Below are 26191 nucleotides of genomic sequence, written 5' to 3'. Positions count from 1 at the left end.
AGTAATGTGAGGTAGTGTGTGAGGTTCTCTACGGGAAATCTTCTGCCAGGAGTTGGATGGTTGACTTTGAGAGGCCCAGGCGAGTGCTGCTGAGGTAGTTCAGACACCTACAGTGGGGGAGCAATCATTAGAGTTTGTCTGCAAGTCTTAAGTATTATTTGTGTCATCTGTCACACTGACTGCCCTGGTGTCACCAGTTTATTATAATGAAGTTAAAGGAACACTACAGCCCAAAAATGGCCCTTTGTATAAAACGTTTTCTAAACTTGACTACACAGTGAACCAACAATCACAACATGTAGACATAAAAAGGTATTTCAACACATCCATTCACCATCTCTTAAAACTCAATATAATCCAAGTCCTATGCTCACTCCCCCCCAAAACAATGTACATGCGGAAGTGGTTTTAATATTAAGACTAGCTGAAATGCATATGTAAAGGAACAAGGGTGAGTAATGGAGATACAATAGATAACTTTGCGGGCGAGGTATTTCTTAATAGTAGATTTAATTTGTTAAAAACAGTGCTGTCATCAGTGCTAAATTATTAATCACTTGTACTAAAGGTAGTTGGCCTCTTTAATGTAATTGATGTGTCCGTCTCACCCGACTGGCTCCTCTTTCTGTTCTCTCTGAGACCGACAGATGTATCGGAGGACGGGCATGTAGTCCACACTGACGGCTCGTGTGTTCCCCAGCAGGCCGAAGGATTTACTGCCAAGCACTTTCCTGCTCAGCTCGTACCTCCGCCTGCACACGCTGGAGGGAAAGACACATGCATAGTGTTGTAAACAATTGTTTTGCTAAGTTCATTGTAAACAAAAAAACCCTAACAGTCCTTAAAGGTCCCATGTCATGCTTTTCCGGTTATTACCCGTCCCCTTGTGTGTTATGTAGCTTTTTCTGCATGTAAACGGTCTGCAGTCACAAACCCTCAAAGTACACCCTGTAGCGAGTAAAACTCTAACAGAAAAGACCTGTCTATGCTGCCCCAGAATGCCTCGTTGGAGATTGGCAGGAGCTCCAACAAGCCGTTTAGGACAGAGAGTGAATATACAGAGATGCTGTATGAGAAACCAATGTGATTTTGGAACAATGTAAATCTATTCTAGTAGACCTCAACAATGGAATTATGATCAGTAGAAATGGCCATGACATGGGACCTTTAAAAAAACACTGATATGCTTGGTAGTAAAAAATAATAATAATTCAGAAGTTAGGATGGAGAGTAGACTCACCTTGCTGCACACGGAGGTTGAAAACTAAAGCTGAGGCCCTGGTGTTTGGAAGAGGCAGGTATTGTCAGTCTCTCCACCAGCCTCCGCCAACTTGCGTCTCCCACTTCCTGTTTATATTTGTGGGCTTCAGTCCACGCCTCAGACACTCGATAACAGCACCTGTGAAACCCCAATCCCTCAGCAGCAGCCTGAACGTCCAGCAGCCCCTCCTGGCTCAAAGTCCAGCACACATCATCGTCTGCACTCATCTCATCCGTCATCCCATCTTTTATCTCAGCCCCCGTCCAGACAAAGGTCTCAGATCGGCCTGAAACGAGCGGCGCTGCTGCAGCTGGCATTGTTGAGTCAAGGTACGACATGAGGTCAAAGAAGTCTGTCAAAGCGTCCAGGCAGTCGGTTTCAAATCCGACTGCTTTTTTTTCAGTCTCGTCTCTTTTAGTAGCAGCTGCTGAAGGAGCCCTTTTTGATGATAATGGAGTTCTTTGTGTCAAACTGGAAGATGATGTGTCGTCAATCATTGCTGTGATACATTTGTTTCTGCTAAGCCTGGAGATGTTCTTAACAGATTTGCTGTTGGTGGCTGATGCCTTAACACTGACATATCCATCGAGCTGCTTGATGTGAAGATCGATGTCAGGAGGGTCCGTCTCGTTCTGCAGCGCAGCACGAGAACACCCCCTCTCCAGCTCTCTGCCAGGAGCCTCAGGAGCTGCTCCGTGTCATTTTCAGACCAAACATTAGACTAAAAAGATCAACAGATGATGTCAGTTTTTGTCCTGATAAAAAGTGAATGGAGTGATTAAACACGATCTTAACATATCAATACTTGCCTGTAAAAGGTTTACCAGTTGGTTTTGGGTCACAGTGTGGAGACCCAGCATGCTAGCAGCACAGCATGGCTCATATTTAGGAAGCTGGAGGTCTACATCTTGTCCTCTTTTACGACCACTCAAATCTAGATAACAGAATATAACATAAATTGGAGCTTTATATATCCTGAGATTGCAGTGTAGGGATTGCAATACAAAGTAGAACAATCTGCAAATCCTGAAAATTTGAATTGATGTTATTGGTAACACAACTCTTGTCTATTAGGGGAGTGATTGTGATTTATTTAGAGTAACTCACACTGTACATGAGTAAGCTCCTCACAAGATGTCTGTCCTCCTCCACTCTGCAGCCAGAGCTGCAGCTGCAGCAGACAGCGCCTGACGTCTCCTCTGCACAGACTGACCAGCCTCTTGACAGCGTCCAGCTCCAGCTGCACGCTCTCAGCCAAAGCCACCAGCTGCAGGTAGCTGCAGACATTCACCTTGTAATGCATGGAGGAAGTTTATGACAAACTGTTATTCATGCTAATATTTGCCATCATGATTCTGCATGTGTGGGAAGCCTATACACTATCAAGCAGATCCTTTTTATGTCACTGTAGTACCGTCTAATCCAACATTTTACGATCTGAATATCCGGATGTAGCAATAAGCTTGACTCCAACAAAAGTAGGTCTCAGGTCAGTTTGATTGACTGTTTACTTAAAGAAAAAGGTATTAGTACAAACACATATTTTCAAAGGTCAAAAAACTATTTTGCTCCGTGATTCTTTTTCCTTCTAATTAGCAGCAGCTGCGGTCGGCTATGACGTAAATTGTATTACAGCGGATTTAAATAAATGATATAATAATACTAATAACAAAGAAATACAATGTTCAAATATATATATATATATATATATATATATATATATCTATATACTATATCAAATTATACATTTGAACATATGGCTCCTACAGTTACAAACATACACTGTGTGAGCTACTTCAGGAAACATCTAAGTATGTCACACTGAAGTTGTACAATATTGTAGAAATGAAAGTCCGACTTACCACTGATGGGGTTTTGAAAGTGATTTCCTCCAAGCTGCAGTTAAATCTCTCCCTGAATAAGGGATCTAAAGAAGACATTTATTTGATTTAGCCATACTTGTTTCTTTTATATCACAACTTGTTCTGAAAGCTTTTCTAAAACGACAGTGTATGCGTTTACCATTGGTGGTCAGAACGACCGGTCTTTTAGTGGTTGTCATGAACGTTTTGATGGCCGAAAAGAAACCCACATCATCATGAAAAATGACATCAACCTGCGGTGGCAGACAGATACAAAAAGGATCAGACCAGCCTAAACATGTGCAGAAGACTCAAATCCAGATAATGATATGTGTTACAGTGTGGGTTTGCCAGATGGTTTACCTCTTCAAACAGAATGAGCGACGTGGCAGTCTTTTTGTTCTGCGGCACCGTTTGATCAGAGCCTGGTGATGGGTTTACGGATTTCCTGCCATCTGGTTCATCAGATGGCAATAAGTGTAAGCGATCTGCTTTGGCCTTCATTTGAAAGTAGTTGGTCAAAGTGACTGTTGGTTGATTTGCTTTTCCTTTGCGACTTGGGTGACCTAATTTCTGAGCTGCTTTCCTTTTAGAGGTACAGGTGATGTTTTTGGGACGCACTGTTTTTTCTGTGAAAGAAAAACACATTAAAGTCTATAAAATATGATATTGGAGCATCCAATCCTGTCTTCATGTATACATTTAAACACTATGTAAAAAAGGTCCCCTATTATACTGTTTTTCACCAATATATTATAGGTCTCTAGATATATATACAGAAAATGCTCTAGGAGGAGATTCAGGTGATAAGGTGGGGGGTTACCTTGGTTGGGTATTGGCTAATGGTTACACAAGCCAAAACATTATGACATCATAAAGTGGCCTAAATCTGATCAGCTCATTTTCAGATGGATCTTTTTTCCTGACACTTTCAGAATCTCTTTACACAGAGGGGACACATAATAACGTATAAAAGACATGAAAAAGTGGATTTTGCACAATAGGTGACCTTTAAATCCAGCACCATCATTTTCTTACGAAAGAAACTGTTGCGAGTTTGTCTAAGTAAGTCACTAAGTAAGAGATGATTATTATGTTTATCTGGACTTCAGAACGCACAGTGTATTCTCACCAGGTAAAGTGTCAGGTCTAGGAGTGCAGCTGTTGATGCTGTAGTTGTTGAAGTAGGTTGGTTTCAGTGGGTCCTTCCCTGGCATCTCCACTAGATGGGACTGGGTAGCTTCCTTCAGCTGGGACAGAACATGGCGGCCACTGCGCTGGGAGGAGCAGTTCACCTCAAACACCTTTGTTTGGAAATGAAAGATGAAATAAAGTCGAATTCCTCTCAGTTAGGTTACTTAGCCAGTTGAATTGGTCAACTTGCTTTAAATTGGTGAACAGTCAGTGGAATAACCTCAGATCTCACTGATAATAATAATAATACATTACATTTATAAAGCGCTTTTCCTGGTGCTCAAAGCGCTTACAAGCAAGTAAAACAAAATAACAACAAAAGTAGAAAGTGCTAAGCTAGGAGGAATAAGGGCAAGGGGTTAGTTGATTAGGAGTTGAAGGCAAGAGTGAAAAGGTGAGTTTTGAGGGATTGTTTGAATGATGTGAGAGTGTTGGCGGATCTGACGTGGCTGGGGAGGGAGTTCCAGAGTGTGGGGGAGGCTGCTGCGAAGGCCCCGTCACCCCAGGTCCGGAGCTTTGTCCTGATGGGCTGCAGTAAGTTAGCATCAGCAGACCTGAGGCGACGGGTGGGGTTGTGTCATTGGATGAGGTCACAGAGGTAGTGGGGGGGCAAGGTTGTTGAGGGCTTTGAAAGTGAAAAGTAATATTTTAAAGTCAATGCGGTGTTTGATGGGGAGCCAGTGGAGGTCATGGAGGATAGGGGTGATGTGGTCAAGCGTCGGGTGGAGGTGAGCAAGCGGGCAGCTGTGTTTTGGACATTTTGAAGTGTTTTAGTGTGAATGCAGGTGATCCAAAAAGTATGCTGTTGCAGTAATCCAGTCGGGATGTTATAAAGGCATGGATCAGAGTTTCAGCAGCGGTCAATGAGAGGGTCTAATGCGGGCGATGTTCTTTAAATGGAAGACTGCGTTTTTTGTGATCTGGTTGATGTGAGGGAGGAAAGTGAGGGTGGGGTCGAGGATGATGCCAAGGTTACAGATGTGAGTGGAGGGATTGACAATGGAGCCATCGATGGTAAGAGAAAAATCTTGGGTTGAGCGAGTCAGTGAGTTTGGGCCAATGATTATAAGTTCCGATTTGTCACAGTTAAGTTTTAGAAAATAGTTTTGCATCCAAATGTTAATGTCAGAGAGGCAGGTGCTGAGCTGGGAGTGTGTGGTTAGAGAAACTGATTTTGTTGAGAGGTAGAGCTGCGTGTCATCAGCATAACAGTCGAATTTGGTGTTGACGGAGGATTTGTCCAATTGGGAGGATGTAGATGATGAACAGAAGGGGACCAAGTACAGAACCCTGAGGGACGCCATGATTGACGGGGGCTGTGGGGGATTTGGAGTTGTTAATGGAGATGAATTGATGTCTGTCAGAGAGATAGGATTTAAACCAGGAGAGGGCAGTACCGGTAATGCCAATGGAAGACTGGAGGCGGTTGATGAGGATGGAATGGTTGATCGTGTCAAATGCGGCTGTTAGGTCAAGGAGAATGAGAATTGAGAGGGAACCAGAGCCAGCAGAGAGGAGAATGTCGTTGGTCACCTTGAGTAGGGCAGACTCTGTGCTGTGGCGAGTACGGAAACCAGATTGAAAAGGTTCATGAAGGTTATTGCAGTCCAGATGGGATTTTAGTTGGGAGGCAACAGTTCGCTCCAGAATTTTTGACAGGAATGGGAGGTTAGAGATGGGCCGGTAGTTATTGAGGGAATCAGGGTTGAGACCAGGTTTTTTAATGAAACAGTTTATTTAGTCATTAACAAACTGTTCATATTATCCTTTTAAATCTTTTTGTATTCTTCTAAGTCTTCTCTTATTGCATTTTGTGGATAAGATTTGACATATTTTTGTTATCACAGCTGTTCACAGAGGTGAGCAGAAACGGAGATTTTCAACCCTACCAGGCATCAATTATTGGTGGAAATGAAGAGCAAATTTGTTGGCATGGTTATATTTAAGATATGTATATCGATGTTGATGATCATCATTTGGCAGAAGAGATACAAAGATTTTGACCCAGTTTGAACCCAACCTTGAAGCCAAGCTCCTGGGCGCAGGCGTACACCGAGGCGGTCTTTCCCACCCCTGGAGGTCCGGTGATCAGCATGGTGTTGCAGAGCGGCTCCTCTCGGTCGCCCTCGGCCCCCCCCTCACCCTGGAAGTCTCCACAGTCCCATGAGTCTGCACAGGAGGAAAGGCATGCATTTTCTAACTAAATAACCCCACACATGGAAAGTTCTATAATATCCTGAGTCATTAAAAGTCACGTGCACATTATAAGCAAGCTTGTCACCAATTATTTGCTATACTAAAAATTTGAATATGCCAAATTTACCACGTTAAAAGTTTAACCCTGATATACAAGATCAAATGTGATAAATACCAGCTCATACCATTTCTGTTATCTTCTTGCTTCTTCTCTTCCATTTTTCTCCTCTCATCACAGTCAGCTCTTAGTTTCCATTTCTTTAACCAACTGAATTCAATAAAAACACACAACAAATGAAAAGATTATGCCCTCACGTGTTTTTCTTCTACAATACATCAGTAAAGTCAGAGGGGGAGTATTGTATAAAACCAACCTTTGTAGTTTATTCACAGAGGCGGAGTTGCCAATGACTTCACTTATATGCTGAGGACTGTATTTGTCTGTCCAGAGAACATCCTCAAAACTGGAATCTAGACAAACGAAAGGGAGGAAATGTTATGTGTGTGTGTGCTATTAGAGGGCATGAAACATGTCATAAACCAGTCATAGTTTGACAGGTTTACCTTTTTGAAGGATGTCAGAGGTTTTGAGTGACTGGATGCAAGACTCTGATTGATTTATCAGTAGAGGAAGGGGCTCATAGTGGTTCACCAGGCCTGCTGGGCTCCCACGTTGCTGCCTCAGCCTGTGAGTACGACTGAGTTTGTTGCTTCTGCGCTGTTGTTGGACCAATGGGACAGGATATTCCTGGATAAAATGTGTTGACACGGGACAGTGACCCATACCAACGGTATCCTCTGCTGTGACACTAGACCTCAGACGTTTGAACACCCTCTCAGAGTTTTCATTTATCCGTTTTCTCTTCTCAGTTAAGTGAATTTGACGGGAGTTTTCTGCTTCGGAAAGAAGAGCAGAAGTTCAGTTGAAGAAAATCAAGCTTTAACTTACTTTTTGAATGCATAAACTAAACTAAATCATCAATTGAAAGCACACTCAACATAACAGACCGTGACTCAATCTAACCTGTGGATCCCACATTCTGCAGCCTCTCACTCGCTTTCTTCTGCAAAGTATTGAACACTGTTTGCACTGATAACGCTGGGTTGGAGGTTTGGATTTCCTCCATGCAGATGTGCAGAGCTGAGGCTGACAGCTGTGCTCTCCAGGATCTCTTTCTCTCTGTAGGTGATGCACGCTGCTGACTTTTCCCCAGCTGCACATCAGGGAGCACTAATTCCTGCACCTGGTCTGCAGGCTGATCCAGTTTCACATCCCGGCTCCGTTTACTCTGGCTTTGCTTAGTTGTACGTATGAAAATTGGTGCAATTTTAACGTATTTTGGGCAAAAAGTCTTCCTCTGCTCCTGAAGTGGTTTAACTTGTGTGGTGGAGATGCCTGCAGGAGCAACATGTGTGTCTCCTGCAGCCAGCGAGGCTGGATCTCTCTCTGGTGATGTTTCATCATAGGAACAACTCGAGTCTGACAACACCAACCTGATCACCTCGGCTGTTCTCGGCTGCTCTCTGCTCGGACATGGAGCATCTTTACATTTGTTGCTCCGCTTGAGTTTGTTTCGCATCGTACTCCTAATTCAAAGACTCTTGGCATTATGCTAACGACAATTTGCTACACTAACCAAGCGAGCGAACTAAATAGTACACTCCTCCGACCCCACAGTACCTTAATTCATTGTAGCAGGGAATTGAAAAAGCCAAAAATAAAACAAACTTCTGTTTTGAATCCAGAAACATCCCAGGCAACTACCCTGAAATGACGTTTAAAACGTGCGCGAGACCGTATGATATAACCAAAGATCGTGTTCATACAAACAATGAGGAGGCTCTCGTTTAGTTTAGCGAGGATACCAAACTCATGATGCATACATAGGGACATAGTTTGAGTTTCGCATCACATACGCCTAAACGTTGTTACTAACTGCGGACTTAAATACATAAACAATACTTGGTGAAATTGGTGTAAGATACAGATGTTCGTCGAAAATCCCATCTCAAATACTCTTCCTCGGAATTCATTGCAGAGTGGTAGCTCTCGCTGTTGTCACCAGATATTGTACTTCTGTGTAGATCGTGTATTTTTTCCTTTACAGGGATGTAAAAAAGTTGAAGATAACTTTTTATTGATGTGTTTTTATTCATCTTTCGTTTTTGTAAAGCGCTTCGTGCTGCATTTCTTGGATGGAGGGTGCTAGACAAATTATTAATGAAATAAAATAGCTTGCCACAATATCTAGAAGGCTCTATATTTGAAGAGTGAGTCCCTTGAAAAATAAACTCACTGCTTATTTGTTAAATTAAAAAAATCACGAGACAAATAAAGAAAGCCTAACTAGGTGGGCCAGTGGCAGCTTTGGCCAAAACAACATGTTACTCTCTTATATGAACCTAGTCTCTGCATTGAAAGCAATTTAAAGCACATGAACATGTGAGAGTCACCTAAATATGTTCATTACAGCCAGACGGTGGACAATGGAGCACACTCCTTTTCCTTCACAGTAGCTTGAGTAAAAGTATGGCTTTGGAGTGTCAAGAGGTCAGGGGAAATATTTGACACTTTTTTGGAAACTGCAGGAACAGCAGAACAACTTTATTTTAACACGGTTTTCAAAAAGAAATTTTAAAAAAAACACAAGAATTGACAATATGGAATATTTCTTCCCTTTAGAAAGAAGCTTTCTCTGGATACACCTAATGTGTCTGGGAAATTTGCAAGGTCAGAATGATGGGTAACCTTTTTCCTTTGATATTCACTGGAGAGATGCAATGTTGCCTTGTTATACGTATCCAATGTTGCCTTGTTTGAACATTCATTTTAAAAGGGGTCTTATCTTTAAAGCTTATTAGAACTGCACCTCAGCTACTGATACTTGCTTTTTTCGCGACTAAAAATTATTGACCAAACTACATTCAGCTATGTGGTCAAATGTTCAAGAAAAAAGTGAAAAAAGTGACTTTCAAGTTAAGAAAAGCCAACTGTTTTGCAGGTCTGAATTATATCACCTAAAAGACCTATAACATAATATGCAGCTGGTAATTTCTCTCAAAAGACAGCTATGCAATTAATAACACATGTAATTCTTTATATTATAACATACAGTATGTCCTTTATAAGTCAAGGTCCACGCGGATTCAAATTGAGTTATTATTCAACTGGAATTGCCAGACAGTCCACGATAGAATGTAATAATAACTAGTGTCCATAAATCACTCAAACATGACAGCCATGAATAAGGTCAAATGTATTTTATTTCTTTAAATATAAAAGTCCCCCTAACCAGAGTGTACATTTTTTTTTGACATAAAATGGTGAACATGTCAGATGAAAACAGAAACCTTCCATGAAATGAGGAGTATTGTCAATTTAGTTGTCCCATACAGCCAGAAAAGAGATGTCTCTTGAACGAATGAGTGTTGATGTGCACCAATTTAGGTGCAAACAAGAAAACACAACTACAGCTGCTTTTTATGTTGTGGAATGAACAAGAGAAAATATGCTAAATAATATACTGAACTAAAAGACTTTTGAAATATTCCCCTTTGGCATAAATTGCACCCAACGGGACATAAAACTGACTTGGATCTGAAAACCAAACATCCAATAAAGAGCATATCGCGTTGAAAGAAAAACTGATCCGATTCATACCGGGACATAGTTAAACATTTGAGGAGATTACGTTTCTATCAATAGCTTCCGACATTCATGTTGAAAGAAAATGAAACATGTTGAAAGCTCAAAGTGAAAACAAACTACAGGCAATCAGAAAAAGTTGATCACTTTTATCTTGAATGATAAATGGGATGATGTGCTGCTGGTTGTTTTACGTAAATAAAATATTCAGAAACAGTGATTTCCCTGGCTTTCCTTTAGCTGTTATCAATGCAGGCCGAAAGGCTTAGGGGTGATGAAGTAGGAGTTTTAGCATGGACCCAAACCATAATTGAATGTGGTTCCAGATCCCAATGCTTACAGTACAGTACAGTACTATTGGCATTGCAACCATTGGGTTCCTAACAAGCTCTACAGGCTTTATATAATCTATAACTTGGTGGCAATAGTGTGGACTTTGACTGTAACTGTCAAACCCTTAAAAGGAAGTCTCATTCACAACAGTGAAATTGGACCCCCGAAAGTGTCTCCACTGATGACACTGGGAAAGCTGCATTTAACATTTGGTGCAGCAGGAATAAAAAAAGAGGAAACAATTTCAAGGTAAACTCTCTAAATACAAACACCAAGTGCTAAAATAATCAGCTAAAAGGGTAAGTTCTCAACAAGGTTATTGTGTATGTGTACAAATAATTAAGAGTGACAATGTTACCAGTATATTTTTAACTGTAGTCATGATACAGTTGTCTATCACATACCAAAGGCAGTCGCGCCACATCATCAGACCGTTTGTTCACTCTCTCACCCAAAGACAGATAGTTCAATGGCTCCTACAAAATGCACATTAAGTAGGTTCAACTCACATTCCACAGTCCTCATAATCTTGGTTTGTGTAGATGTGGGTGATATTTGGTTCAGTTCACAAGTTCCCAAAACTTGTTTACCTTGTATACTGGTCTGCTTGTGGTCAGATCCTCCGCTGACCACTTCTGCCACCTATCTAAGCACCATAGAGTTGGAAATGTTCATTCAGGATGAAACGAAAAAAACAAAACAATACGAGAATCATTGATCCATCCATCCTTCATCAGTCTGTAAGTGTGCTTTTTGTCCTCTTGCCCAGTTTCCCTGCGGTGGAGGGGGTGACGGTGCCGTTGCAGGCTGCTGCTGGTACCAGACTCTGGCCCGGCTGCGCCTCCTCCTCTGTGTCTGGAAGCTCCTCCTGGATCTGTTTCAGACGGGCCATGGCATGGTCGATGGTGGCTGTGCTCACCAGGTTGAAGTCGTGCATGCTGACTAGATGCAGGAGGAAGTTGCGGCAGAGTTTGCGGCGGATTATGTGAGCTCCATTGTTCTCCGCGAAATGCAGGATGGCCTGATTCATCTGGTTATCTGCTATGAAACTGGAGAAAAGAGGAACTCTAAACAAGAGTAGAGCTGCAAAGATTAGTCCTACTGTATATGTGACTAAGCAAAAGTTATCTGTCAAGATTAACATTCATAATTATACACATTAACCAACAATTATATTGCTTAAAGCTTAAAGGTCCCCTATTATACTGTTTTTCATCAATATATTATAGTTCTCAGTTATATACAAAACATGGCTCCAGGAGGAGATTCAGGTGATAAGGTGGGCAGGTGTTACCTTGGTTTATTATTGGCTAATGGTTACACAAGCCAAAAAACCTTTATGACATCATAAAGTGGCCAAAATCGGATCAGCTCATTTTCAGACAGGTTTTATATAAATGGATCAGGACAAAAAGTGAGCGAATATTTTTTCCTGAAACTTCCAGAATCTCTTTACACAGAGGGGACACATGTTGATGTATAAAAGACATGAAAAAGTGAATTTTGCATAATAGGTGACCTTTAAGGAATACTTCATGAAGATTCAGTAATGTTTCCCACGTACCCATACTTCATGACGTGCAGATTCCACAGCTTCATCACTTCCTTCTCTCCTTCATTGACATCTGTGAACTCATCCAGTTGCTGCAGGTAAGAAAAGATGTGAGATTAGGGTGATGCAAAAACACTACCATGCACCATGGTTATTCGCAGTGTAATTTATTGTTTATTAAAACCTTTGCTGTTATCTCAACAAAAACACATTCTAATGAAAATTAGCCTTGAGAGCAATGGAACAACTTTAAAAAGCAATATTAGCAGAATCAGGGAATCAATACTAAAATATATAATTGTGTACGGGTGTTAGAGCAAGCTGAAGATGTGTTCTGTGTTGTTCAATAGTTGTTGCTCTGAGCATCTTTAAGTTATTTATGGGAAGCAGGACTGACCCAAATGCTTTTAGTCTTTGTTGCCATGGTAATCCGACACCAAAATCTATATTCACTCAGTATGAACCTCCGAAATACTCACACAGACAAACCATTTTAATGAAATTGTTACAAAAAATTATGTTGTTGTCAATCTAAATCAATGACAATAAACCTAAACGTGCGAGTTCACAATAAAACAAAATCCATGTCATGGCAGAACGTGACACGGGGATAAAACGGTAACACCACCCATCCCTACTCCTAATCAAGAACAACTGGTTAATTATACACAGGTGTAAAGACTCAGCCAAGGTGAGATGATAAGTTTGTTTTTCTTTGTGGGAAATTGAGCTCAAAGTGTGTGTATACCCAGTTCAACAGTGAGCCAGAAACCAAACAGCAGATGAGTAATGGCTCCTCACCGTGGCAGTCTTCTCTCGCAGCCAGTCTGGATCTCTCTCGTCCTCGCTGTCCTCCTCCATCTCCTGGGGCCGCAGGGGCATGCAGCTGTCACTGTGGAAGTACAGGCGGTTGTGTCCGCTCACATAAGTCCTCTGCTGCTCCAACTCTCCGTCCTCAGTCTCGAGGAACTCTGACAGACTCGCTTTGATCCTTTTGGGCCTAGTGGACAGGAGAGAGAAAGCATAACTTTGTAATACTCCTTCCTTTATTAGATATTACATATGCTGATACGGAATACTGCCACAATCTCTTGGTCTTAGTCTGTTTTGAGCGGGCTCCCTGCTCATGATAGCTCCTTGATGTTCATTTAATGAATTACTAACTCAACCAGACTATGAAAATCAGATTTAACTGATAAGTTAATTGCATTGTCCAATTTGAGTTCAATTTAAACACCGCTTCTGAACGGAGGTCACAAGTTTACCTGCAAACCAGTATGTGAGTTACAGCCGTCCTCTTAACGGGGCCGTTGCGGCTGAAAGCGAAGCCGGGCTGGCTGTGGATGTCCTGAGGGTTGCCAACGTATGAGCCGTCATAGCTCTCATTGATGGACACGTCTATCCGCGCTCCTTTGGGGTGAGGCTGCAGAAAAAAAACAAGTACAAAAAGAAAAGGAACATCAGTGAAACTCTTAAAGAGATTTTCTTTCAAATTAGGGGCAGGTTATTATTGTTATACGTGTGATTTCTCACTTAAGGGAAAGCCACATTAGGCGCATTCACACTGCGGTACTTTTCCCACAAAGGTTCATGCGAACTTAGTTCATGCGAACTCTTTAGTTCGCATGAACTAAGTTCAGATCGCGTTCACACCGGAAAAAGTCCCTGGGGTGGATTAGGCAAATGAAGCCTCTGACGTCACTTCTTCTTCTTCTGCTTTGGGTTTACTGGCAGGCCGCAAACCACTTCACGGTGTATACTGCCGCCCAAAGTCCCCGGCCGGAAGTCCCCGGAGTTGGGGACTGGCTTCAGTAGAAGCTGCTGGGAGTCCCAGCAGCTTCTACTGAAGCCTTACGAGTAAATCGCCAGAACGCCGACACCTCCTCATCTCCACCGCTCCCATGTTTTATGTTGTGTTGCCATAAGTTAGTCTCTCTGCGTTTCTGCGCTGGGCTAATGCTAATAATGCTAATAAAATGGCGGCTTCACAAAACTTTTTGGGAGTTTTACGGGGCGTGGTTTACAATCCGCCCAGCCAATCAGAAATATAGCTCTTTTCTCACAAAAGAGCCGCTCGAAGGTCCCTGCTCTCTAGCAGGGACTTTCGAGGGGGTAAAAAGGTTCGCTAAACTAATTTTAGTACCGGCTCTTTTTGGTGTGAACGCGATCATGAACTAAGTTCGCATGAACCTTTGTGGGAAAAGTAGTGTGAATTTGGATAAAAGTGCTGCTCAGACAGAGAAACAAGGGAAGACAGCTTTGTAAGAGAGTAGAGAGGGTAAGAAAAAGGAGCGTTTAGCTGCTATTATAAAAAAGTAGGTACAATAGTTTTCCTAGACCCCTTGTTTATCTGACCGTGACACTGCCCTGCAGTCAGGTCAGGTGCAGACAACAGATCTGTTTAAGCTGTAAATAGCTCAGAATTAAGCTGCAAGGCAGATTACAGAGAAAGGATAAAGGGCAGTCTCCCATGTCTGTATTAAAAAATGAATTATGTGAGGGTAGTCTCTCTACCTGGCAGGCCAATAGGAGTTATTTATTGAAACAAAATCCTAGTAAAGATGCAGATTTGAGGAGCCTTTACAATGTGGCCCAAGTTACGAGAATTATCATTGAAGCACCTTATCTAGCAGGTTTAAAAAGACACATCAACAGTAACCTACATGGCTAATAATGTTATATATCTTTTTACTTTATTGGTCTAGCACATTTTCCTATTGTGGCTATATATGTGTAACGACCTGCAATTACTGCTGGGACAATATATAGTCAGACAAAAGTAGTTATCGTTGTCGTGTCAAATTATCATATCATATTATCACATATAAGCATATATTATGTCTTTTACTCTGTTAAAATTGTATTTTTTGTATGTGTGTAACAGACATATGTTAAGGACTGACATTCCACGGGGGGTAAAAGAGATTTTTGCAAATGGTTAAAGGACTGGGGGTTTTATGGTTTAATGGTGGGGGTGTTTAGAAAAGCCTATAGTGTGACTGTTACTGTATTCTGGGTACAGAACCACTTTATCCTCTGAAGATTAAGTTGTTCTGTCCCTGCATTTGAGATCGATTTCACTTGTGTTTTGACTTTCTTTATTAAATACAACAAAAGACAAACTGTATCAAAGAATCATTTATCAGTTTCCCTCAAGGCCTACTTAAACTTTGCTACAAATCAGGTGGCGTCTTGTTAAGATGAGCAACACTACACACACCTACAGACAAACACATTGGGTTTCTTACCACGTAGTTGAAGATGAAGCGCGAGTGGGACATTTTGAGGTGTTTGAGCAGGCTGTAGAGTTGGCTGCAATTCAGGGTACACCAGGGACAGTGAAGGTCATCTCTCGCTTCTGTTTGCTGCCGTGTGTTATTGTTGTACAAGAACTAAACATGGATATATTGCATTAGTTACAAGGTAAACAAGAGGCTCAGGTTCCATCAGATGTAAATTGATGATTCTATTCTATTCTAGCATAACATCAGCGTTACTGTCACATTTTGCTACACAGACCATAAGGACTGAGTGACACACAGGGTCTGAACAGTGAAACATGTTTTTTGGCTACATTTATGAACATTGTACTAGTCTTGATGTACATTTATAAACCAGTTAAACTCTCAAAATGTGACAGTAATTCCAAACATGTGACATTATACGTACATTTTGAGCAACCTCACCAAAAGACTCTTGTTAATCAGTGTCCCAGGCCCAGTTGTGTTTCTTACTGTGTTGTACCTGATAAAATATACGTAGCTTCTGCCGCGGCTCACACAGGACCTGCTCTTTCCTCGTCTGAATGTCTGTGCACACTGACTCTTTCACTGCTGACGGGAACAGATGAACAGGTTACTTCTTTGGACAATCGCCAAATCATCACTTTGATTTCACATATTTAAACTGAGACAAACAAGCACACATTTCCCAAACATTTAATACACAACATAGCAGGTTTCATCTCCATGTTAACGTTATTGCTTTTTAAACGTAGGTGATTTAACTGGTTTATTACACGTCGAACAGATAACATGATCATGCAATATTTGGCAGATTTTTACTTTCATTCCACAGCCGTTGTTAAGTTCAGTTTAATTAGAGGGGAAACTTTTTTTTTATTTTTTATAAATATTTCTCATGGGATGCATCAGCAAGGGATATTAGAACAAATTCCTCTGCTGTTGAATTAATGTTTCTCTATGGCTTAATTAATTCCCAGTGCTAAAGAGATCCTTGACGCCATTTCAAATTTCTCAACCTTTGAGATAGAGATGTCCCGATCCGATCACGTGATCGGAGCCGATCACGTGATTTTTAAAAGATCGGAATCGGGAGAAAAAGATCGGGGATCCTTTTTTGTTTTTTTTAATAATTTTATTTGATTTAATATTACAAAACAAAAATGACCATGTTCACGTTTTAAAGTCATCCTGAGGCCTTAGTTTCGGTTTAAAATTACACAACATCATGTATGTGTTGCTTCTCTTGGGCTTGTTTTCATAGAACTGGTTGCTTATTTCTCTCAAATCTGGCAACAGAGTGGGCGGAGTGTCGAATAGTAGCAGTAAGCTTACGAGAGGCTACGTTCAGCTGGTGACTCGGAAGTCGGGACAGAGAAAATGTCAGGAGTTTGGAAGTATTATAAAATTGAAAACGAAGGCAGTGTAACAGCCAGATGCAATGTTTGCAAGAAGGAGGTTCCGTGTGGTGGAAAGGACAGAGCTACGTTCAACACGACCAATCTAACACGCCACCTGAGAAACAAACACCACCAACAACACGGCGAGTACACTAGGGCTGTACCCGAATATCTGAATATTCGTTCGTTGGAGTACTATTCGGGTTTCAATTTCGTAATTCGGGTTTTCATTTTTTCCCCCGTTAAAAAAAAAAAAAAAAATTGAATTCATTGAAATCTCCAATATCAACGTAACGGCCCCTACACACGGCGGCGTGCGTTGAAGCGCTTCTGCCCATTCACTTTGAATGGGGTGACGTCACGATTCGCCGAACTGCATTGTGGGAGCAAAGCGTAGCTTCTCTCGCGGTGCTCGCTGCAAAAGTAGAGCAATGTTCTACTTTTGCCGCCTCGACGGAGGCGTCAGCCAATCAAATCCCGCATATGCAAATCTGACAGTACAAGCGCTAGCCAATCAAACCGCGTGTATGTTGGGAGAGCCAGACCGCAGTTATTTCCCATATGTCAAAAAATTGAGGGGAAAATTATCGTGGCAGTAGGGAATCACCCGGTACTATATGACCAGTCCCTCTTTACATACAGGGATACAAACCGGAGGAGCCAGGCATGGGGGGAGGTGGCAGAGACAGTGGGTGAAACTGATTTGGGGAGTTTATATCCAGTGTACTTCGTTTGAATGGACAGCTAGCAAGCATAGACAGTATATTTAGCCAGCATGGATGTAGCATGAATGCTTTGCTTTGTATGTCCGGGGCGGGACATTCATGTGATTGGTTGTTGGTCGCGTTGCTCGCGTTGTCTCCCCAAGCTCAAGACACGCCCACCGCCAAGCGGCAACGCGTGTGTAGGCTCCGTAAGAGCTTGTGCCTCTTCGGGGGGTGCCAACACTTAACCATAAACGTTATCGTTTACTTTCTCCGTCTTTATATGTAGATATTACTTTTCTCCGTTAATCTCCGTCACGTTGTTTCCAAAGCAACAACAACTTCCTGTCAACAGCGCTACCTCTCCTTCAAAATAAAAACATGTCCATAAATAGGAAGCCAAGCCAAATTACACTTAAGACATATACATCTGCAACGAAAGTAACAAACACAATGCGATATCCTTTTCAATTTCAAAGAACACAAATTGGGTTACATTAACAAATAACTATAAAACAACAATACTGTAGATAGAATAACAAAATGAATGCCGTGAATACACCAAAATACACGTGTTGAAGTGGTTCGCTGCTGATTACTATTGAATTGTGTTACTCCAGTAAGATGGAAATATAATACTTTTGTTTTGTTACTGCACTATCTGCACTCAATTTGTTTACATGGTTATTTTGTGGTGGACCACTGATAAGCTTTATTTTGTTTTGATCCAATGCTGCACAACTGAACTGATCCAATGCTGCTGTGAAAAAAAGAAGCTATATCCATGTTGGATAGAATGGATAGTTGGGTACTGTCATTTAAATAAAAAAATAACCTTAAGGGACAACTTGAATGCTTTTTTCCTTTTTTTTCCTCTTAATGCATTGCATAAAGATCGGATCGGGAAAAATCGGTATCGGCAGATTGTCAAAATCAAATGATCGGAATCGGATCGGGAGCAAAAAAAGGTGATCGGGACATCCCTACTTTGAGACCCTAATATACATATCTTCTTAGTTTATAATTAGAAACAGTATAACATAGAGTTCTGCTGTATTTTTCAAACTAGTTGTTTACCAATGCATCAATGAATTCCCATAGCTCTTAAACAGTAGGCAAACATTTAGTTTGATACTAATATACACAGACTTCATGCATGACTTCTACTGACTCATGCCCCTTTCACACCAAAGCGTTTTCAGCGCCAGCTCGGAGCTAGAGCCTGAAAAGTACAGTTTTTTCCACTTCACACCGCAGCAGCGCCGCCGCCGCCTCTTAGCTCTGGAATCCGGTTCGTTTCCAGCTCCAAAAAATTGTCGGTCTAGAAGCAAGAGCTCCGGAGCTAAGAGGCGGGGCCGCTTACGTCTCTCTTACGTCGAGGCAGGGGCGGGATCAACCTCCTGAACAACAACAAAATGCCTGCGTTTTATCCAGTTTGTACACAACGATGGAAAGAGCATAACCATACAATCGGCCATTGTTGTTGTTGTCGATGTGAGGGATTTCCGCGCGGTTTGGATTTTATGAAGCAGGCATGTAAACGGTTACGTCATGACGCAAACGACGAGGCAATGACGCAATACCATCCCGGCTCTGAGTGGTGTGAACAAAGCGGGAGCAGAAAAGGGAAACCGGAGCTGAACCAGAAAAGCTCTAGCTCGGAGCTACAACGGGAAAAGCGCTGGTGTGAAAGCCGCATCGGAGCCTTTTTCAAAAGAGTGACATGTTAATTTGCCAGCAGTTACATAGTCAAGTAAATATTGTACAGACTCAACAGCAATGACTTGCTGGCAGCCTACTGCCAGATTCAGTTACAAATAAACCATCCCACATTGGGCGGAGAAATCAAAAACCATGATCCATTTGGCTTTTTTCAGAGAATCTTGACTGAAATAAATAGATTTTATTGAGGTCTTTGCTTGGTATTATCTAGACGCATTTGGAATAAGGCAGACATGTTCACTATGTACTATTCTTCCCATCATTCATCATATATAGACAGATGTGTTTTGCCCCTTGTTCTTAATAGAAACATAATATTTAATGCAATTCAAGTGATTTCCAGACAATGATATTTATATCCTCCTATTATTCTAATTCAGCCTCATCTTATAAGGTTCAAGCTACCCTGCGTTGTTTATGTACTTACTCATGAGGGCAGCTCGGTGATTGCTGGTTCTGGTCTCCATGGGGCTGGAGCTGTCGGAGTTGCGTGTAGCAAGGGGTTTTGCTACTGGGGCAGTGGACTTTCCACTAGCATCGCCGGTCCAACGCAACATGAACTGCAATGTGGGTCCCTGAGAAAAGGTCTCAAATGGTGGCCGTTTCTGCAGGACAGTAATAAAGAGTAATGGTCAGCAATGTGTTGATGTGAAGAGGAAAACAAAGACAAGAAAGGAAGGCTTACAGGAGGAAACCCTTAAACACGTTATGTACAAACCTCCCCCACCTTTCCATCAAGAATGGTTTCCCATGTAGCGCGCTTCTTGCTGACAGGGCTGTCCTCCATCCCTTGCATCGACACTTCGTACTCTCCATCCAGCAGCTGCAATCTCCTGCAGATTAAAAGCAATGCTTTCTAAAAAAGGTACAATCAAAGGAACGACAAAACAGTGATCTTAAAAACTTAAATCTTACCTATTCTTATCGAAAACAGTCATCTGTGCAACAAAGGTCTCTGTGGTCTCTCCTTCTCTATGGGATGAACTTCTTTTCTTTCTACTAGGAGCATCTGTAACTTCTTTGCACAAGAACAAAATACAAAAGTAGTGTGAGATATTTCATATCAAACCAGCAATTATTTGAGTTACATCTATCTAGCATATGCTTGATTTACACTGCATGGCTCAGCCCGATTTACATCAGGTACCAGCCCCTGAAAAAGCACAAGCGGGAATATATAATGATCGCAATAGCAATGCCGCATGAGAGTATAGGTAGTGTATATGGCTTATTGTGCGTGCCATTAAAAAAAAAAAAACAACAATCAGTGGTTCTATGTTGCAAATGTATTATCTTTTCAATTTACACACGGCATCTATTGCACGTCTGTCCGTCCTGGGAGAGGGATCCCTCCTCTGTTGCTCTCCCTGAGGTTTCTCCCATTTTTCCCTTTAAACTGGGTTTTCTCTGGAAGTTTTTCCTTGTACGATGTGAGGGTCTAAGGACAGAGGGTGTCGTATTGTCATACTGATATTCTGTACACACTGTGAAGACCACTGAGACAAATGTAACATTTGTGATATTGGGCTATATAAATAAACATTGATTGATTGATTGAGTGGTAGGCACTGAGTTAACTCCACCTTCTTGTATCGGCTCAGCCACGGACGTATAAAAAGACCCCAATACAGCGTTTGAGACGGTCCCCCATTTTTCCCAATGATTGTTGCCTAATGGTGCGAGAAGCCAAAATGGCTCAACTACTTAATAATGAAATTGCCCAGATTTTCTGCATCTATGGGGCCTTAAAGCAAGCACACCAGGGTTCCACTTAACTCCACTTACCAGATATTCAGTCTTACTGATATAAAGGGAGGTAGAAAATACCTCCAACGTCGGCCATTTGTGCATTTTACAACAGTTACGGGCTAGCTAACACAAAAATAATAATCTGCTGATTTACAGACCCATCTTTCCAAATTAATGTATATGGTAAAAAAGATATTTGGGCCTAATGGCACCACAGGACGGACCTAGAAGTGATCATTTCAGTTTGAAGAATTGCATTTTTTTTTGGAATAGTGGACGGCGTAGAACACAAACTTTTTCTAATGGAAAACCAAAAAAAGAGTTGAGTTGAGCTGTGCAATGCAGTGAAAACTAAGCAATCGTCTCCTTATGATGCTCTCATAACAACATCCCAATGCAAACTGTACTTGGTCAAAACAGATAACAAAAGACTTCAATGTGGATTTCCTACCAATGTTCTCGTTGGCCTCTCCATTGACCAGGCCATTGGTATCCCTCCTTCCTGTGCGTGACACCCTGAACAGGAGCGAGTAAGACTTGACCATGTGGCTGTTGCTGGGCTCAAACTCATTGCTGGAGACGAGTAAGGAGGGGTAGGAGCCATGCTTGGTTTGGTTACTCTCAGGATTCAAAGGCACTTGCTTTTTACCTGTAGGCACTTGCTTTACCGGGCAGCTGACATCCTGAAAGAAAAAACAACCAAAATTAAATTTAACAAACAGCACGAGTAAGTAAGACAACATGACTGGTTGCTCAAGTGAGAGACTGTGGTAATATGTTACTTTACCTTGCGTTTTTTATGGCAGACTTTGACAAGTAGCACCTCTAAAGACACAGAATTTTGTTCATTTTCTGAATTCTGAGATGGCTTTTCTGTAAGGAGAGAAAAGGTTCAGTTCAGTGTCAGTCCTTGACAGGGTATATGCAGGAATCCTGAAGTCAAATGTAATCCCTTTTAAGACCCTTTTAATACATTTTAAGACCTCATCGCCACTTGGAGTTTTAACCGGTTGACATTGGCGACACACTTTACCTCACATTTACTAGACAGTATTGATTGTCCTTCCTCCTTATCTTCCAACCATTTAGACGCAAACTTGCATTTCCCATAACGATGTTATTTAACAACCGGCGTAAACGGACCTTCGCGGGCTATCAAGCAGTGAGCGTGCAATGTCCTGTTCAGATGACGGCAAATCCAACGGGATGCCATCAATAAACTACACAGAATCACACTACACACCTACGCAATGATTACATTCAGGCACACTTTACAATACAACCTCTTTGGATAATTTATATACTTATTGAAAACAAGCTACAACATTCAATACCTTGGAAAATGCCGTTTAATACTTTTTAATAGCCTTAATTTAAATTTCGCTAAATTGATTTATCAACTTTTAATACTTTTTAAGACCTCACGGACACCCTGTTATATCCCTTTTAGATACACAACAACATAATATTAAAGTGAAACACATGATTGTCAGAGCATAACTGGAGTCCAAACAAAACAAAAAACACAACTTTGATTTGATTTATGTTATCCCCCTAACACACAAGTAGTTAGGTAAATCCTGCTCACCATCCTTATGGAAGAACCCAGTGAATGTTAGCTGTAGATGTGAAGACAAACTGAAGAGAAAAATACGAAAGTGAAAATAGGTAAAAATCAAGCGCTCATACTATTAAAGGTAGGGTATGTAAGTTTGAGAAACCGGCTCGAGATACACTTTGTTATATTCCATGGAATGCTCTTAACATCCCGATTGCTTTGACAAAAACTCCATTAAAAAAAATGTAATCTGTGGAAGCCGCAGTACAGTGGTTCTCAAATGGGGGTACGCGGACCCCTATGGGTACGTTGCAGTACTGCAGGGGGTACGTGAGATTTATTTTATGTTAATGAAAAAAACAACATAAGTAATGCATTTAAACAAACTACTAATAGTAACTACTTTATTCAAAGGTTTACAGTAATTCTGGATAATAAAATGGGAAAAAAAACGGGGTGCTCTCTTTTCCTCTCCCTCTCCTGACAGCCCGTCAGTCTGGTGCAGCTCGCTGAACCTGTAATAAGTGACCCACCCGACAGTAAATAATACACATGATATGTATAACTAGTATAGCTAGTTCCAGAGTCGATAAACTAGCTAAGTGTGTTAGGTCTAACTTAGTGTATTTAATTTTGCTCCACTCAACGGTCCGTCACAGCGGCGGAGCTGTGATCATGCAAAGCTGCGTGTTCTCCGTCAGCAGCAGCTGATCTGATCTCTCTCTCTCGCGCCCGGTTAGACTTCACTCGCGTTTATGTCCAAATCTATCAGATCTAGCTAGTTCTAGCTAATTATATGACTGCCTGCTTATCAAAGGACACCTAAACAATAAGCATTGCTTGGCAACGGCGTGTGGCAGCAAAGTATAGCGCAGCATTATACATAATGTTTATATGAGGGGTCAAAATCCCATGTTCATAAAATTCTCTTCATTCCCCACGCCCCAAAATAAATGAATAAATATACAAATTTAAGGAAAAGTAAGGAAGTTTGAGCAGTGTGGGTTTTATATTAACAGAGTTATACATATTTCAAAACGCGAAATGTAATAACTGCAGTTAGCCTCCCTGTCACCGAGAATGACAAAGTTCCTCAGTGAAGCACAAGCCCATGATTCTCACTACATTGTAAGTACAACTTATTAAAAAGATCAGTTCAATGCAACTAATGTCGTCTTAGTGTTATTGCATGATGTTAAAATTGGTTTGCCATGAATTTAGTGATGGATTGTAAACATTTTAAATGTAGCATTTAAGTGTTTCTCAGTTACAATGTTGTTGTTTTAATAAATCAGACACTGATGGTGCAGCACCTCTTTATATGGGCATTTTTTCCTTAACAAATTGTTTTTGCGCTGATCAGGGGGTACTTGGCTGAATCTTTTTTTCAAAGGGGGTACATTATTGAAAAAAAGTTTGATTACCACTGCCGTAATACTGTAAAAATTACGACCAATCATTTTAGCCGGCCCGGCTAAAGTAACTGGATGGCCTACCTGCCTGTCAGCCTTCCATCTGTGCACAAACTTATCTCGTGCCCTCATTGGTCATGTGCGAGTTCGTGTGTGTTGGAGGAGGGGCTCTGTAAGGAAGTGGCAGATTTTCTCCGGTCGTGTATTTTCAAATTCTAGCGATCTCGAGCCGGTTTCTCAAACTTACATACCCTACCTTTAACATGAATGTTCACATGTTCGTAAATGATGTCAATACAGTTTCCCTAATAATTAAAGTCCCTTGAAAATACTACACGATTAGGAAGGGACACAACAACGCTTGTACAGTAGAGCTCTGTTACCTTGGAGAATCCTGCTCTACCTTCATCCTCTCCACAGTCTGCAACATATCATCCACTTTGAATGTTTTTCTAAGAGGAAAGATGACAAGTAACAAAAGGTTAAGAAATAATACATTACAACTGTGACAGAGCATACATCGGATTATACAAAAGGAACTCTATTAATATGTCATAACTGAAAAAACATCATCAGAGTTTATACCTTCTGGCATTTGATCGGCTGTTTCGATGAGACATGAAGGTGAGCGTCCTGTGCATAAATATGGGCTGAAAATTGTACAAAAAAGGATTAATTAGTCACTAACTTTTAGTCCGATGGGTAATTAATAACATATGTACAGTAATTCACTCACTGCAATCAAATTCCTTGTGCGGAGGAATCTGTATATCTGAGTTGGTTCTGGAAAAATAAAAAAGTGGTATTATGATATTTGGTAAATATCGCAATGCCGTTACTATGTTTCCTGGTTACGTTTAACCAGAAATCCACTTAAATCTGTAACATAAGCATAAAAAACAGGTGCTTCTGCCCAACAACAACAACACGCTGCTAATCCCATCCTGAGTCAGCATCTAAATATGTCATCCATATTGTTGATTACACATGCCAAAATAAGGGGTGTTAACAGGTGGTGGATTAGAAGCTAAAACAGCCAAAGTTAAACTGACCATATAATAAACTATTTATTTCTTCCAGTCTGTTAAGTGGCACCCTTAGAACAGCTAAACTGAAATTAATTTAGTTAGAAAATAAATAATCAATATCTGGAGCTCCCTTAAGGCTGTCAAGTAGGGAGGCCTGTCAGTCAAAAGCAGTTGTTGTAAACAAAATATGCAGCAGCAAAGATAACTAGGTAGCACAATGCTAATTGAATACACTGAAAAGTTATTCTCGCGTTACCAAGACAGAAAAGTGAAATTACAAAGTGCCGAGTGTTGAAATCTCACTTTCAAAGGCCTGCAGGAACAGCTCATGGTCGGCCTGAATCTGCTCCATTTTCGGCTTCTTCACAGAATTCATCATTGCTGATGAGGCGGGGTACACAGCGCCGTTAGCTTTGCAACTCGCCCCACTCATAATATGTCCTGAGTTCTGCGAGTCAGACGATGGCACATGTTAACACACTCATCATTACAGAACAAATGGTGGCAATACAACATGTCAGCCGGTAGGCAAATACTCGAGTTAGCAGTCGAGCTAACTAGCTTGGGTACGAGCACAATGCTAACATGTTAGGTATTCCAGCGAAGTATTCATCCGTGTTTTCACACTATGATTATCAAAAATCATAACATCGGCATGCCCTAAATGTCGGGCATAAATATAGACAACCCACCCTGGCCGATGGCATTAATTGCTTAGCCTCGCTGCCTCCAGCACAAGCCTGGCAGACTCAGCAGTAGAAACCCATGAAGATGAGGAGGAGGCGACGAGACGCTGGCTAGTTAGCTAGCAATGCTAGCATGGTTTACTAGAAAATAAGCCTCTGTATGTCTGAGGTTCTCCAGCATTCAACTGTTATAAATAACGCTTTATATCGGAGCTGGTTGGAGTATTATGGATCAAATGATTTATTATCTTTGTGTAATTTATTCTCGGTTTGGGTCCCTTCAATTTGTACTGAACAACAGAGCAGGAGTCAGTTGTCAGCCAATAGGAGACGGACTGAGAGAATACAGCACTGTGATTGGCTGCTGACCTCCGGAGATAACATACAACCCGCTCTTGCTTTCTGTGATTTTGCGGGAAATCTAGTTGATCAGAAAGCTCATCAAACTCAGCCAACAGCTCAGAGTCTCTTATTATTCAATGTTCCCTTATGGTAAAGCACTTTGTTCTGGATGTTTTAGGAAAAGTACAAATACATTATCACAATTGTATTATTATTATTATTATATAGAGAATTGTATATAATTTGCATTATATTCTTTTTTTATTAAATCACAGTGTTGATTTAAACTGAACTATACAGCTGC

The 26191-nt window shown here is 41.2% G+C and overlaps 2 protein-coding genes across 7 annotated transcripts; both read right to left on the bottom strand.

Moving 5' to 3' along the window:
* Nucleotides 1-16: 16 nt before the first annotated feature.
* Nucleotides 17-8266, bottom strand: atad5b (ATPase family AAA domain containing 5b). Its single transcript, XM_034082784.2, is given in 15 exon segments — nucleotides 17-107; nucleotides 609-761; nucleotides 1241-1868; nucleotides 1871-1982; nucleotides 2071-2195; nucleotides 2369-2552; nucleotides 3124-3188; nucleotides 3284-3377; nucleotides 3487-3752; nucleotides 4256-4427; nucleotides 6338-6486; nucleotides 6699-6781; nucleotides 6888-6984; nucleotides 7078-7410; nucleotides 7538-8266. Coding segments are annotated over 15 exon segments (3096 nt in total). The 5' UTR covers nucleotides 8094-8266; the 3' UTR covers nucleotides 17-28.
* Nucleotides 8267-9759: 1493 nt separating this feature from the next.
* Nucleotides 9760-25853, bottom strand: suz12b (SUZ12 polycomb repressive complex 2 subunit b). 6 transcript variants are annotated; one of them, XM_034082724.1, is made up of 17 exons: nucleotides 25552-25853; nucleotides 25163-25307; nucleotides 24568-24614; nucleotides 24417-24481; nucleotides 24215-24283; nucleotides 22450-22499; nucleotides 21649-21734; nucleotides 21313-21544; nucleotides 20028-20130; nucleotides 19831-19945; nucleotides 19540-19717; nucleotides 15789-15877; nucleotides 15293-15436; nucleotides 13310-13467; nucleotides 12846-13044; nucleotides 12057-12136; nucleotides 9760-11559 (listed from the first exon to the last, which is right to left on the bottom strand). In XM_034082724.1, exons 1-17 carry the CDS (start codon nucleotides 25564-25566, stop codon nucleotides 11226-11228), a joined length of 2109 nt encoding a protein of 702 aa, XP_033938615.1. In that variant the 5' UTR covers nucleotides 25567-25853; the 3' UTR covers nucleotides 9760-11225. The 6 variants fall into 6 exon arrangements, with proteins under 6 accessions (XP_033938615.1, XP_033938642.1, XP_033938624.1 ...); XM_034082751.1 differs by having other exon boundaries at nucleotides 9760-11541; XM_034082733.1 differs by having other exon boundaries at nucleotides 15789-15874.
* Nucleotides 25854-26191: the final 338 nt, after the last annotated feature.

Source organism: Pseudochaenichthys georgianus, chromosome 1 (genome assembly GCF_902827115.2).
Source record: "Pseudochaenichthys georgianus chromosome 1, fPseGeo1.2, whole genome shotgun sequence".
In the NCBI taxonomy this organism is placed as follows: Eukaryota; Metazoa; Chordata; class Actinopteri; order Perciformes; family Channichthyidae; genus Pseudochaenichthys; species Pseudochaenichthys georgianus.
Note: the sequence above shows the minus strand (reverse complement) of the source record. Positions and strands in the feature narration are given on the sequence as shown.